Source organism: Neopelma chrysocephalum, unplaced genomic scaffold (genome assembly GCF_003984885.1).
Source record: "Neopelma chrysocephalum unplaced genomic scaffold, ASM398488v2 Primary Assembly neopelma1_22, whole genome shotgun sequence".
NCBI lineage: Eukaryota > Metazoa > Chordata > Aves > Passeriformes > Pipridae > Neopelma > Neopelma chrysocephalum.
Genome location: NW_020897689.1, coordinates 19,280,649 through 19,292,910, shown reverse-complemented (window position 1 = coordinate 19,292,910; position 12,262 = coordinate 19,280,649). Strand labels below are relative to the sequence as shown.

The 12,262-nt window shown below is 39.7% G+C and overlaps 1 protein-coding gene across 2 annotated transcripts in view; it reads right to left on the bottom strand.

Annotated features, from left to right (window-relative positions):
- Positions 1 to 12,262, bottom strand: part of LOC113963345 (ethanolaminephosphotransferase 1-like) — a 57,833-nt gene that overhangs the window by 3,074 nt on the left and 42,497 nt on the right. For both annotated transcript variants that reach the window (XM_027674268.1, XM_027674274.1), the window contains exons 7-9: positions 6,726 to 6,774; positions 4,611 to 4,791; positions 499 to 681 (exon numbers count right to left, since the gene is read on the bottom strand). In XM_027674268.1, the coding sequence (XP_027530069.1) occupies positions 499 to 681; positions 4,611 to 4,791; positions 6,726 to 6,774 (413 nt within the window). The remainder of the gene's footprint in view (positions 1 to 498; positions 682 to 4,610; positions 4,792 to 6,725; positions 6,775 to 12,262) is intronic.

Here is a 12,262-nt window from a genome sequence, read left to right as displayed (position 1 = left end):
GTCTCCAGCTTGAGAGATGCTAACAGAGGGCCAGGAAAAGATTAGAAATTAAACAGCTATTTTGCCCGCAGATTCAAAGCAAAGTTGGCCTTATTTTATTAATTCTATTCATGGCACTTTGCATTTTACCTTGCTAGTTTTTCAGTCAGGTGACCTCAGGAAGAAGAAAGGCCAAAAAAAGGGGTGGTAGTGTTCATGCCACATGGGTCAGCTGCTACATAAAACCAGTCCATAAATATTCTGATTGTGATGGGTTTAAAGCCAAAACCATTTGGCTACATTGGAAAAATTCAAGTCACTGAAGTTGTTGCAAAAAGGCACTGCCTATAATAAACTGACTTAACTTTAGACTAAATAAAAAAACACAAAGGAAAAAAAAACCCTAATTGAACTTTCAGACTCCCAGACACCACCCCAACTAGAAACCGCTCCCAGACCCCATCTTCCTGCCCGCCCCAGGGCAGCTCTTCCGTGGCTGCTTCGGAGGCACCCGCTCACCACGCAGACCCCGTAGTGCACGTGGGCAGCCGTGACCAGGGCAGTGAACACAGCAAGAACAGCTTCTTCCATCCAGCCCAGCAGCCCGGAGATGGCTGCGTACACCACCAGTGCCAGCGGCAACAGGAACCAGTGGAAAAGCTCCGGCCGGGTGCCGCTCATCTGGCAGATGATCACCTTGCACTGTTGGAGCAAAAGGGGCCAGGTGAGAAGTGCTGGGTCAGTCCTGGGAGTCCAAGTAAAAGTACATCCATTTTCTCTGTGGTTTGCTTTGGATGAGGGGAAAACAAGGCTAGAGTTCAAAAATGGGGCTTGTTTCTGGTGAGAAGATTACTATAGGTGCATCTTTGTGCCTCACTGTAAGTCCTAAAGGACATTATTACAAGTAATTTAAAATACACACTTTTCTAGAGACAGTGTTTTGACACACTTCATAAGCCAAAGCACATCTTCACAAAAGGGGAGTTTGTTTGCCACCTTATGTTTTTACAGAGGCTCGTAAAGTTGTGATCCCAAATCAAATGTGCCACCACTTAATCACTGGGAGAGCATAATGGTACTTTAATCACATGCCATGACAGAAATGTCTTCTGCTTCATTGTATAGAAGGCAGGGAATACAATATATGACACTTTCAAATCCCGTTTTTCTTTTCTAGCACTCCTTCATGTACTAAAACACCATTTTCTTGGCTCAGTCATGGCAGCAGATTCCCTGGAGATGTAGTTGGGGGCCCAGAGAAAGGGATCCCACTCAGAATGATGGAAAAAATGACTATATGGTGCATGATTTAACTGAAAGCAATTAGCTTAATTCTACTGAGTTCTTGAAACCTAATGAGATGAACTCACTTGAAGTTCAGCATTTTAAAACCAGTTAAGCACACCGAAGTGTTTTGCCTGGTTTAGGCTCCTTAAGAAATGTGTCTCATATACACCATGCCCTTTACAAAAATAAAAAGGAATTTAGGCACATCTGAAATATTTTACCCATTTAAGTTTCACTCAAAATTGAAATGTGGTTAAAAATAGATTTTATGCACCCTGAAAAAAGTAGAAGAATGAAAAACTCATTCCCTGTGCAGTGCCTGAAATCCCTACGACAGGAGCAGTAGGAGTCTGACCGTAGCGAAAAAATACTGGCTTTACTGCCCGTTCTGTGGAAGCTGAAGAATGCAAAAATAAACCATGAAAAAGAATTAACTTCCAATAATGGAAGAAGTAAGCATTTGTACCTAAGGCTAATATTTGCATTTACAATGCATTCTCAGTATTGATTGTGAATTTTTTTAATACCACTAGTTTTATGGGTCCTTTGGGAATCATTCCAGAGGGTATCAGAAATTGCTAAAGCAATCTATATGCTATAATTTTTCTGCTAAATAATTGCACCTGTCCAGAGGTTGAATTTCACATTGTTTTAAACCATTAGTATACCATGTTAAGTACAGTACTGGATTTTTCATAAAGATCGCTTATTAATATTTGGAGCAATTCACCTTCAGTGTATCACAGGACTGCAAAATGGACTATGCTCTCCGATCCTCCCTCAATTCCTTTTTTCCCTTGGTCCTGAAGCACTGACTGACACTACAAGTGAGGCAAAAACAGCATTAGGAGATGAAAGCACTGGTGTCTGGATAGGGAAATGGGAAAGAAGAGGTAAGGGACTGTGCCCTGTGCTTTTCCGTCCCCCTCGCCTATGCCTTTCAGTGCTTCCCTGGCCCTGCTGAAGTTAATCCTCTAGCAGCTGTGGTCTGTGCCCCTGAGTAGGGCCTTAATGTCTTCTCCCTTACCATTTTCCCTGGAAACGTTCCTCAAGAAGCATCTCATGAGTCTGAGCTGCTCCAGCTCATCATGGCAGCCACCACGTCAGCCACTGCACTCCTGCTATGGGGATGGCTCAACTGCCCTCCATGGGACTTACCCACTCCATCACTCCTCCTGGACTCCAACACGTGCCTCTGAGGGCTTCCTATGCGGGAGCTGTGGCAGCTGCGCTCTGTGGTGGTTTGCTCAGACCTGGATACTTGTGACACTTGCCGTATGAACAAATCTCAAAGCCAGGTCAGCTTCCCGGCAAGAGAGGTAGTCAATCCACAGGCAGTCCCACTGCCAGCTGCGGGGACTGGGAAAAGAAGTCCTCCTCTCATGGGTAAGCAGCTTTCCTTTTTTAGGCCTTGGAGGACTTACTTTCTTAGTTTAACCAAAAATGCTGGATATAGCCCACCTTTCTGCCCGCTCCCTACTTGCCCTGACACTGAGTGGCTGCGAGACCAAGTCTGAGACCAGGCATTTAGCTTAGGGGATCTGCTAGGTGACCAAATATGTTGTCAAAGGCATGAGAAGTTCAAGATACTGGCAGGTAGAGAAACGTGGGCTGCAATTTGTGGTCTGCAGAGCAGATAATGGAAACCCAGTGTGTCAGGCTATCAAGGAGAAGAAAAGTATTGTCGTGACAAGCCTTACTCTGATGCTGGAAAAAACGTGTGTATAAGGGACCAGTGGAGGTGAAAGGAAATAGAGGCTTGTTTTTCAACTTTAAAATGTTATAAATTCCAACTAACACCCATACATTTTTAATGCTTGCTTTTAAAATGTTAAAAATTTCAGCTAACATGCATACATTTTTAATTCACATGAACCTCCAACACTGCAGTATGCGTTTTGGGAAAAGAAAAAACAAGGCTAGAAGAATATATACTGCACACAATGTCTGATAAACTGCAGTCTATAAAGAAACTTTTGGTTTGCCTTACTGTTTTTCTTCCGCAAGCATCCTGCCACAATCACTCTTGGTTGGTTAAGATGTATGTGCATAAACTGCCATCTGCCAAACTCTGAAAGCATTTTCCCCACTGGCATAAAATAATTTTATTTCTCATTTTGGAATCTATGCTATTCTTTTAAGAAAAAGGGGTAGATTAGGTAATGAACAATGCATACAATAAAACTTAACACATCTGAAAATAACCTCATTTTTATGAGATTAAGTCCTTAAGATGGAACTGTTTGATTTGTGACCCTCAGAAAAGTACATTTATAGCATACATCTAACAAACATCACAATTACGATTTCTTTTCCATTCCTGAAAACAAGTTTCTAGAGGGGTTATGCTTTCTCTTTTAAAATCCCACATTTTTAAGATGTCTCTCATAATGCAAGGCACTTCAAGTCTTTCACTTTTTAAATCGGAGGTAGCATTGCTCAGTGACACAGTTTTAGATGGTGTTGGAGGCTATTTTCCTAAGATGACACTAGGCACTATCCTCTAGGGTATTTTTAGCTTAAATGGAGAAACACCTTTCTGCTTGGCTACTCTCCTGGCAAGAGAGGCAAAGGGCTTCCTCCAGAGAATAAAGCCCTGGGTTACCTGCAGTGCTCAGCACCACTGTCTGGCTGCCCATGCTGGTACTTCATGGAGGCTTATGTTGCCTCATAGGCATTAAAGGGGGGAAAATGGTCACAATGATGTGGTATAGGAAAAACTAATCTGTGGGCAGAGAGCCATCACGAGGCCACTGCATCTCTTCACATCTTTCCCTAAAACATGCTGTCAATGGTATGGCCTTATTCTAAGCAGTGAAAGGAAAATGTAGGATCAGCTGAACTGCAGGATACAGGAATACATGTACAACACTAATGGGCACAAGAGTAAGGGAAAGCTACAAACTCTCTACTCTTGCTAATAAATCTGTGCCTGTTTTGACTTTTCTTTTACTTTGACAAATCCTCCATTCTGCCTGGTATATTTCTGAAGTACGGCCTCCCTAGGGTTGTCATAAACCCTCAAAAAAACCCCCACAAAAAACCAAACCAAATGAAAACAAAAAAACCCACCATCAAAAAAAACAAAACAAAAAAATCCCAGAACCCTCATGAAAGTGTTATGCTGTGGCAGAGTAGGTATTTCAGTACTGTAAATGTCTCTAGTCCAGACAAGTGTTGTGGTGTATTTCTATAAGACAGAGCGTAATATAGAGGTAGAAGAGCTGAGTGACTGTGCTGATTTTAGCTACATTTTCTGTCCCCTTCTGTTTATTCACATAAAAATAAAAAGCTATCTCTAAATAAGCTATCTCTAAATAATATCTCACCTCAAATATACTTACAATAACATTTGAGAAAGCAACTCCAACCATCCATAAAAACAGCCTTGGTTGCTTTGCTAATATGTTGCTTGGAGATAAAACCACCCAGACTGTAAGAAGAACGAACAGCAACAGAGGTGACACAAGAGGTAGGAGTCCTTCAGACAGAGAGTCATGCTTCAGTGTTTTCTTTAAATGTGCTCTGTTAGAAAATACAATAATTTTATGGAGTAAGAAAATTTATCCATTCTATTTCCACACAGTAACTTCAACCTCTAGCCTAACTCAGCCCAGGAGTTCATCTTGCAACATAGCTACCTGTGCAAATGTGCAGACATTTTTCAAGAAACTGTAGTATGCCCAAGTAACATTTTTTCTGGGGTTAAATTATACTGATTTATTCACATAGCTCCTGGTCAGCTTCACCTGCTCACCATTGCCTGGCAATGGACCACTAAACTCACGTGAAGTGAGCTGCAGTACTCTCAAGTATGCAGGCATGCTGTGAATTCAAAATAGAGGATGAAACTTATGAGACATGAAATTGTTTCAGTCAATACACCCCGTGTTTTCAGTGGCAGAAGAGTCAAGCATGTGGCTTGCAGGTATTCCTGTTGTTTAGGTCTAGAGGTGATGCTGCTTGACAATACTGTACTATTGTCAAAGTACAGCCTAAAGGGGAGGCTTTTTTGGCTAATTAGAGTACAGGAAAATTAATGATGCATTGTGTTTTCTTGGATATTTTAAGCTGGCTTTTAAAGGTAGTGCTATTAAAGGTGGTAAATTACTGCCTTTTACATAATTTAGGAAAATGGTAACTGTAAGGTCAACAGCTTTTACCTGTATCTTGCATCTTTCTCACTCAGGCAAACCTCATTCTGAGGTTATGAAAGGAGTAGGAGGTTTAATTTACTAAAGTTCACTACCATGAAACCATTCCTTCACACCACTAGTTCAGAAGAGCAATTCTGTGTTTGAAGTGTACTGGGAAACGTCCTGCTTAAAATCTCTGAACATATGTATTTATAGAAACAGCTAGACAAAAATCCAAGAAATATCTTTCTCTGTCGAATGATGACTTGAAAAGGAAAACACTAAACAAAATTCCTGACATGAAAGGAAGGAAAACAAAACTGAAATATTTACTGGGGCAAATGCTGCTACTGCCAGGGGCTGACATGCACAAGGTGCTTCCCTCCTTTACTCAGTCGTCCCCAAAACAGAGTCCCTTGCCCTACTGGTTCCGAGTCCCCTGCCCCACTGATTCCAAGTCCCCTGCCCCACAGCCCAGCCTTTCTGCAAGTGCTCAGCTTTTCCTGCCCCACATCTCCTGACTCCCCATTCTTCCTGCCTCAAACTCAAGGCTGTTCATGCTTTTATTAACTATATTGAGTACCGCAACTGGAAAAGGGCTGTGTAGGAGCAATGAGATATTGTGCTATAGTCTCTTCAAAATTTAAATGTTTGTGTAAATTTTCACTAATTCCTGAAGATGGGCAGTGACAGTCCCTCCTCCGGGACACTTAGGACCTGAGAGACCTCAAGTGACAAATGAGTGAAATGAGCCATCAAATACTAGTGGAAGGCAGGCTGCGTTAATAAAAATAGGCCATCAGAGTATAACTGTGGATAAAATTCCTAGGTGGAGCAAGCCAGCTCTTAGATGTAATCACAGCTTGCCACCTGCCTAGCTTATATCTGATAGCAATTATCTGCAGACTTCATACAGAGGAGAGTTTTACAGAAGGACCTGGAAGACAATGAAGTATTTCACTGAGTGTAGGATGATCAGCTACAGAATTTTACTTAGTGCAGGCAGAAGTTACAAATCACATTTGATTGCAAATAAAACACAATGTTTCTAACTACAGAGCTTTTATCAGTTTACTGTGCAGGACCACTGTGAGACTGCCTGGAGAATGGCAAGTGAAAGAAAAAGGGGAGAGTTGTAAACATGGAAAAGAAACCAGTCAGATTCTGAAAACTGACCAGAAAAACCTTTTACTACGTTGTCAGGACATCATCTGGATGAAGGAGCTAGGCTATTTCAAGCATAACATTTATTTCTAATTGAGGAAACCCTTAAATATACATAATTAAATGGGAGGGAATAGAACTTAATGTTAATTAACTTACCTGTGAATATTGTATAGTGTTTGTGGAAATGAAAGAAATAAACTGAAGCCTGGAAGAGAAAAAGATTAATATGTAATGCTACACTGATGACCTCAGAGTTTTCTTATACGATAACAGAGCTAATCTGCTATTTTAAAAATGACTCGGTATTCCTGTACTCATTATAGGATACAAACTGAATTTGGAAGCTTTAGGCAATAATAAAACCTTCCTCTTTTTTTTCAGAAGTTAGCTGCTAGAAATAGTTGCTGATACAGATTTTCTTGTATAACAAGTGACAAGATCAGAAAGGATTTTAAAAATTGTGATGTAGCTAATAGGTAGGACCAATTATTTTTCATACAGGTTCCTCTGCTGGACCCAGGACAGCCGTATTTTCCTTGAGCTGCTGTCTATGTAGAAAAAAACCCAAGTCTGGCACCAAAAGCCTTCCAGTGGAATACAGAAAGACAATTAACCTCAAACAGCACTGTTCACATTACTGGGGAAAAACATATTTATCGTTCAGTATATTAAGGGTCAACTAATGATCTGTTTTGCTGATACAATAGCTAAAATGAATTAATTTTCATGATATGTCCATTGTTTGAATGAGTGAGGGCTTTTTACTATTTTTTTTTAATACAGGTGTGACCTTTCTGGAGCTCAGCTTTAACCCCCCAAACACAAGGAGTTCGCCTTTGCTAACACTGTGTCTCTCTGCACTGCTCTTGGCATTATCAACACAGCTGTCAGCAGCCCCAGAGTTGCCTGAAGACCCAGTTGTACCCCCTCTAACACCCACATCCAAAACACGTTGGTCAAAGAAGACTCCAGTAAGAAGTGGAAGTTCAAGGTTCAAACAAAAAAAGCCACCATATCAGTCAGCCTAACTAGGTGAAAACATACATAAGACTTTTTTAATCTCTGTGTTTTCCTGTAGAGCTCTTGGGTTGGTTTTCCCACACCACTACCTTCTGTGTATTGAAGGCTTTTCCCTGGTCTATTTGCTGCTTGGAGATTGTTCTGGGTAGCACATTTCATATATTATAAGGCATGAGGATTGGGTTTAGTGCACTAAATTAATACATAATTCCTATTTGGTTATGTGCAATAAAAGCACTCTGATGTGCTAAACCTTCTGGTGCTGCCCTAAAAAAAAATCTCATTTAAGAAACACAGTCTACTGTTGGTACAGAAAAGTAGAAAACTTTAATCTCATTATTAGAAATAGAGGAAAGAGCTGATTTCAGATGACTTTGTACTGGGGTTAACATGGCATAGCAGAGTCTTGAGAAATGTCAGTGTTTACTGTTCAGTCCTCATCAAAGACACATCCAAACATTTAGCACACTCTGGCCACAATGGTAACTCAAGAGAAGGAAAACTAAAATCTCTAGCAGAGATCAGGATTGATGGAGAAGTAAAAAGGGATGCAACAGATAATCTATCTCTCTAGTCTTGCTGGTTATTTTTAAAGAGAAGGGAAAAAGAACAGAAAAAACCGAATATCCAGCCTGTAAATAATTTCAGCTATCACATTTTTTTCATGCTTACTTCTTGGTTTTGCTTTTTAAAACAAGTAAGATAAAGAGCTCTGCTCCTTTAGCGTAGTAGAAACTCCCTATCAAACAGCTGAAGGATGTGCAATTGAAGTAATATCCCAAGTATTTTGTGAATGTATTTCTAAAATTCACAGGTTTAGTGCCTTCAGAGTGATCTGTGTTTAATGTGACTCCAGTTAGCTATGTTTTCTATTAGGCAGGGAGGGCTAGTTCAATAAAATCTTGAGTTACGTACAGCAGTTCCAACATCTGTATCGCATTAGAGCAGACATGAGACAAAACATTGACTCTTGAGGTTAAATCTAAATTTCCTGCTGCAATCCTGAAGTTTGATTTGTTAGGAGAAAAGCAACCAAGAGGAACAGAAATAGAGACTAGAACTAGAAATAGAATTCAAAGAGCAATGGTTGCCAACAATTTGTTATTTTTATGAAGTGCCATTTTAGTTAGAAATAACATACTGACCACAAACAGTCCCCCAGCTAGCTAAAAGCCACTTTCCAAATGGGGCAGTTCCACCAGTTACTCCCCTGTATTTTAACACAGCTTTGCTTTTAGCAGAGGGAGAGCTGAGGATGCAGCAGGGTGTTCCCCTGTTTCTTAGGGGATTTTCAAAATTCCATCATTTCCTACAACATGTTGCTTTCCCATCTTTTTTTAGCTAAGGAGGCCTGGCTTGGGGGCTGCTTTTGGTACTCATTAAGTCTGCTTTTTAATTGGTATTAAGGATCCCTTTGTGCCCAGGAGCTAAACTGCTGCATCCGCATTGCTGCCATTCCCCGCTGCTCTGGGGAACAAAAGGTGCAGCCTGGAAAGCAAACCCACTGCTGGCTCTCTGGCACACAGCCACCCAGGCACTGCCCAAGTGATGATCACCGAGCTTTTTTTTTAATGTCCTAAAAGCACATATTTTATTTTAAAATAATTTTAAAAATCCAAGTTAAGATGTTTTTAACACATTACAGAAAATAGAACTCCTCAAGTGTTCTTAGAAGTATTACTGCTCTTCCAGTATTTTTTAATTTCTCCTTTAATATTTTCCCATTTTCCAGCTGATTTAAAATCCAAGACCCAATTACAAGAACACAGGTCTATATTAACGGCAGAAATACCAAAGCACACATGGGTGGCACAGATACACACTGAAAATTCTTGTGTCACACTAGGCTGAAGGCTGAAGCCCAAATCCTCGGATTTATGTACAATCCTATCGTCAGTCCTCTGCTTTGCACTATCTGGACTCCCTTTTCAAGAAATAAACATTTATAAAGCTCTTTATTGGGAATTATTTTTTCCATATTAAAAAAAAAACAACCAAAATCAAAACCAAACAAACAAATCCCAAAACATTCATAAATTCAGGATTAAAGATGTCATAAATGAAGGCATTGTCTGATTTTCCAAATATATATATATTTTTATATATATATAAACACAGAGATACATACACACATACATATGCATATCTATCTATCTATACACGTGTGTAAAAGAGATCAAAAGGTAATTCCCATCAATTTTAGATTTCATTTGGTGCTTTCAAATTCAATTCCAAAACAATAAGATGTCGTTTGACATAGATGAGTAAATTAATAATAATTAAAAAAAAGTTAGCATGTGATGGATATCATGGTACATTGTCACCTATGTAATTTAGACTAACAGTAATCTATTTTAGTTTCATTACATGAGGGCATTTTAAACCCTCATGTAACTAAATTTAAAGACTACTGAAGACCTGCAGGTGATCAGGTTGTTTCCATGACATGCTGCAGTTACTTACTAAATTAACTCATGTGACAGATCTGCTCGTTGTAGAGGAAGAGAGGGCATGGCCAGAAACAAACTGCTGACACTTCTCTCAGGTCTAGAAAATGCTATTTCAGTAACTAACAGTCCTGCACTGGCGCTCAGACAAAGGCAGACAGCCTGATGCAGGTACCCACATTTCTGAAAACATAAAACCTCACAGACTGTAAACACTGCTAAATAAAGAAGCAACTCCAAGACACATAAACCACTATTTTTAAAGAAATTACACTGCTTCAAAAGAAGGGCAATGTTTATCTTTGCTGTTTATCTTCTCCACACCTTTGCTATTGTAAATCCCCTTTGTTGGTAAGTTCCTGACAAGTGAATCATCCTTACACTGTCCCAAGAAAAGCGCTGAAATATTATTTGTTAAGAACTGGATTTCCTGATAGTTAGAAGTTCAAAATGAGATAGTGAGATATAGGGATGCAGACTTAGGTGAACACTGCACTGGAAACTGTGTGAATTTGTTCAGGAAAGTACCATCCCTGCTGTGCTCCCCCCACAGAAAGACTCCCCAGAGCATTCATCCCATTTGGGAGGCAGGGAAGAGGTATGTGCAGACTTTGTCCTGGGCATATTGCAGAAGTTGAGCACCTCTTTAACAGTAGACAGTTGTTACTTGCATTTCAGCCTACAAATGAAATACACCCTCCTCTCTCATTCTTCAATTGCCCACATCTCCACATGGCCTTCTTCAGTATACTGCTTGGCCTTTCCACCTCTAGATAAATAATTCATCATAGTCAATGCTTGCTGTAAATAAATGGAATGTTATAATTTACCTTTCTCAGACACCAGACCAAAACAATTAGATTCAAAATATTCAGGCCTCAATATTTACTTGGACAAATATTTAAATACTTTTTCCTTTTTTTTTTCCAAATTTCTTGCACATTTAGAGCAGCTAGACACATGAAAATATCTTAACACACCGAATATTTAGCACAATTATCAGTGCCTGGAAGCAAGCTTCATCAAAAGGTGAACATTTAGGAGCACTTGTAACTGGAACAGTAGCTTTTTATGGAACAGTGTGACCTTCTCAGGCAGGTTTTCAGAAAACGACTCTTTTAATTGATTTTGAAAACAGATAATTGCATATTGAGCTGTCCACTAACTATAAAATTACATTTTATCATTATATAAAATGGCAAACTTTAAACTGCATCTTAATTGAGGGGGGTAAAAAAGCTTAGAAAATGAGTATATAATTTTCAGACTTAATTGAGCCTGCAAAGTCTGAATACATTAGGATGAAAAATACACCCAAACTGATCTACACAGTATGAAATTATTTTACAGGATTAAAAGAACAGTGTAAACATGAGCACTGTCTTAATGCACAAGGTTAATGTAGGTTTTGGATGTTTAGCATCTAAGATATTTCTTCAGTATAAAGATTGTAAAGGGATGCATTTGTCATGTTTGTCAAAAAGGGGTGTGTTTGTAGTGTTTGTTGATTTTATACCTTATTTTCACTGTCTAAGGAAGTACACACTGCATTTCTCTCTCTTGAACTGAGCTGTAAGATAACAATTAGCATTTTGAGGGGTTAAGTGCAGACTGAAGAACTAGTTTATGGATGTAGCTACTTCTTTGATGTAGTACTGTTCATACATCATTCTCTTTCTGGGCACAGCAAGAATTGAGCACCAGAGAAACGGTGTCTTTATTTGAAAAGCCCAGGCTGGCTTCCAGAAGGATTCTGCCAGGCGAGCTCCCTTGTTTAACCTTCTCCTGGGGCTCCCACTGCCCCAGAAATGACTCCTCACAGCTAACACCACCAAACTCATTCCCACCTGTAACCAGCATCCTGTCACACTGCTCAGCCTCTGGCCTTGAGTGCTCTGCTTTTCTGGGTTATTGTTCTGACTGGTTCAGATGAGTTACTCCAAACATGAACTCAACAGCTTTTTAAATATATATCTCAAGTGACAGGTGAATATTTCACACTCTTTACTTTAACAAAGTCTCATACAATCTGTCACAACAATGCCTTAATAAATGTTAAATTGGCAACAGACATGTAGAAGCCAATTCGTGTTAACCACACTTTTCAAACAGGACTGGTCAAAGCCTGTCAGAGCAATAACATTTTGAAAACATATCACTTAACATTTAATCATTCAACTAGTCATCATTAAGGCAGAACCATCAGCCACTTCGCAATGGGAACTA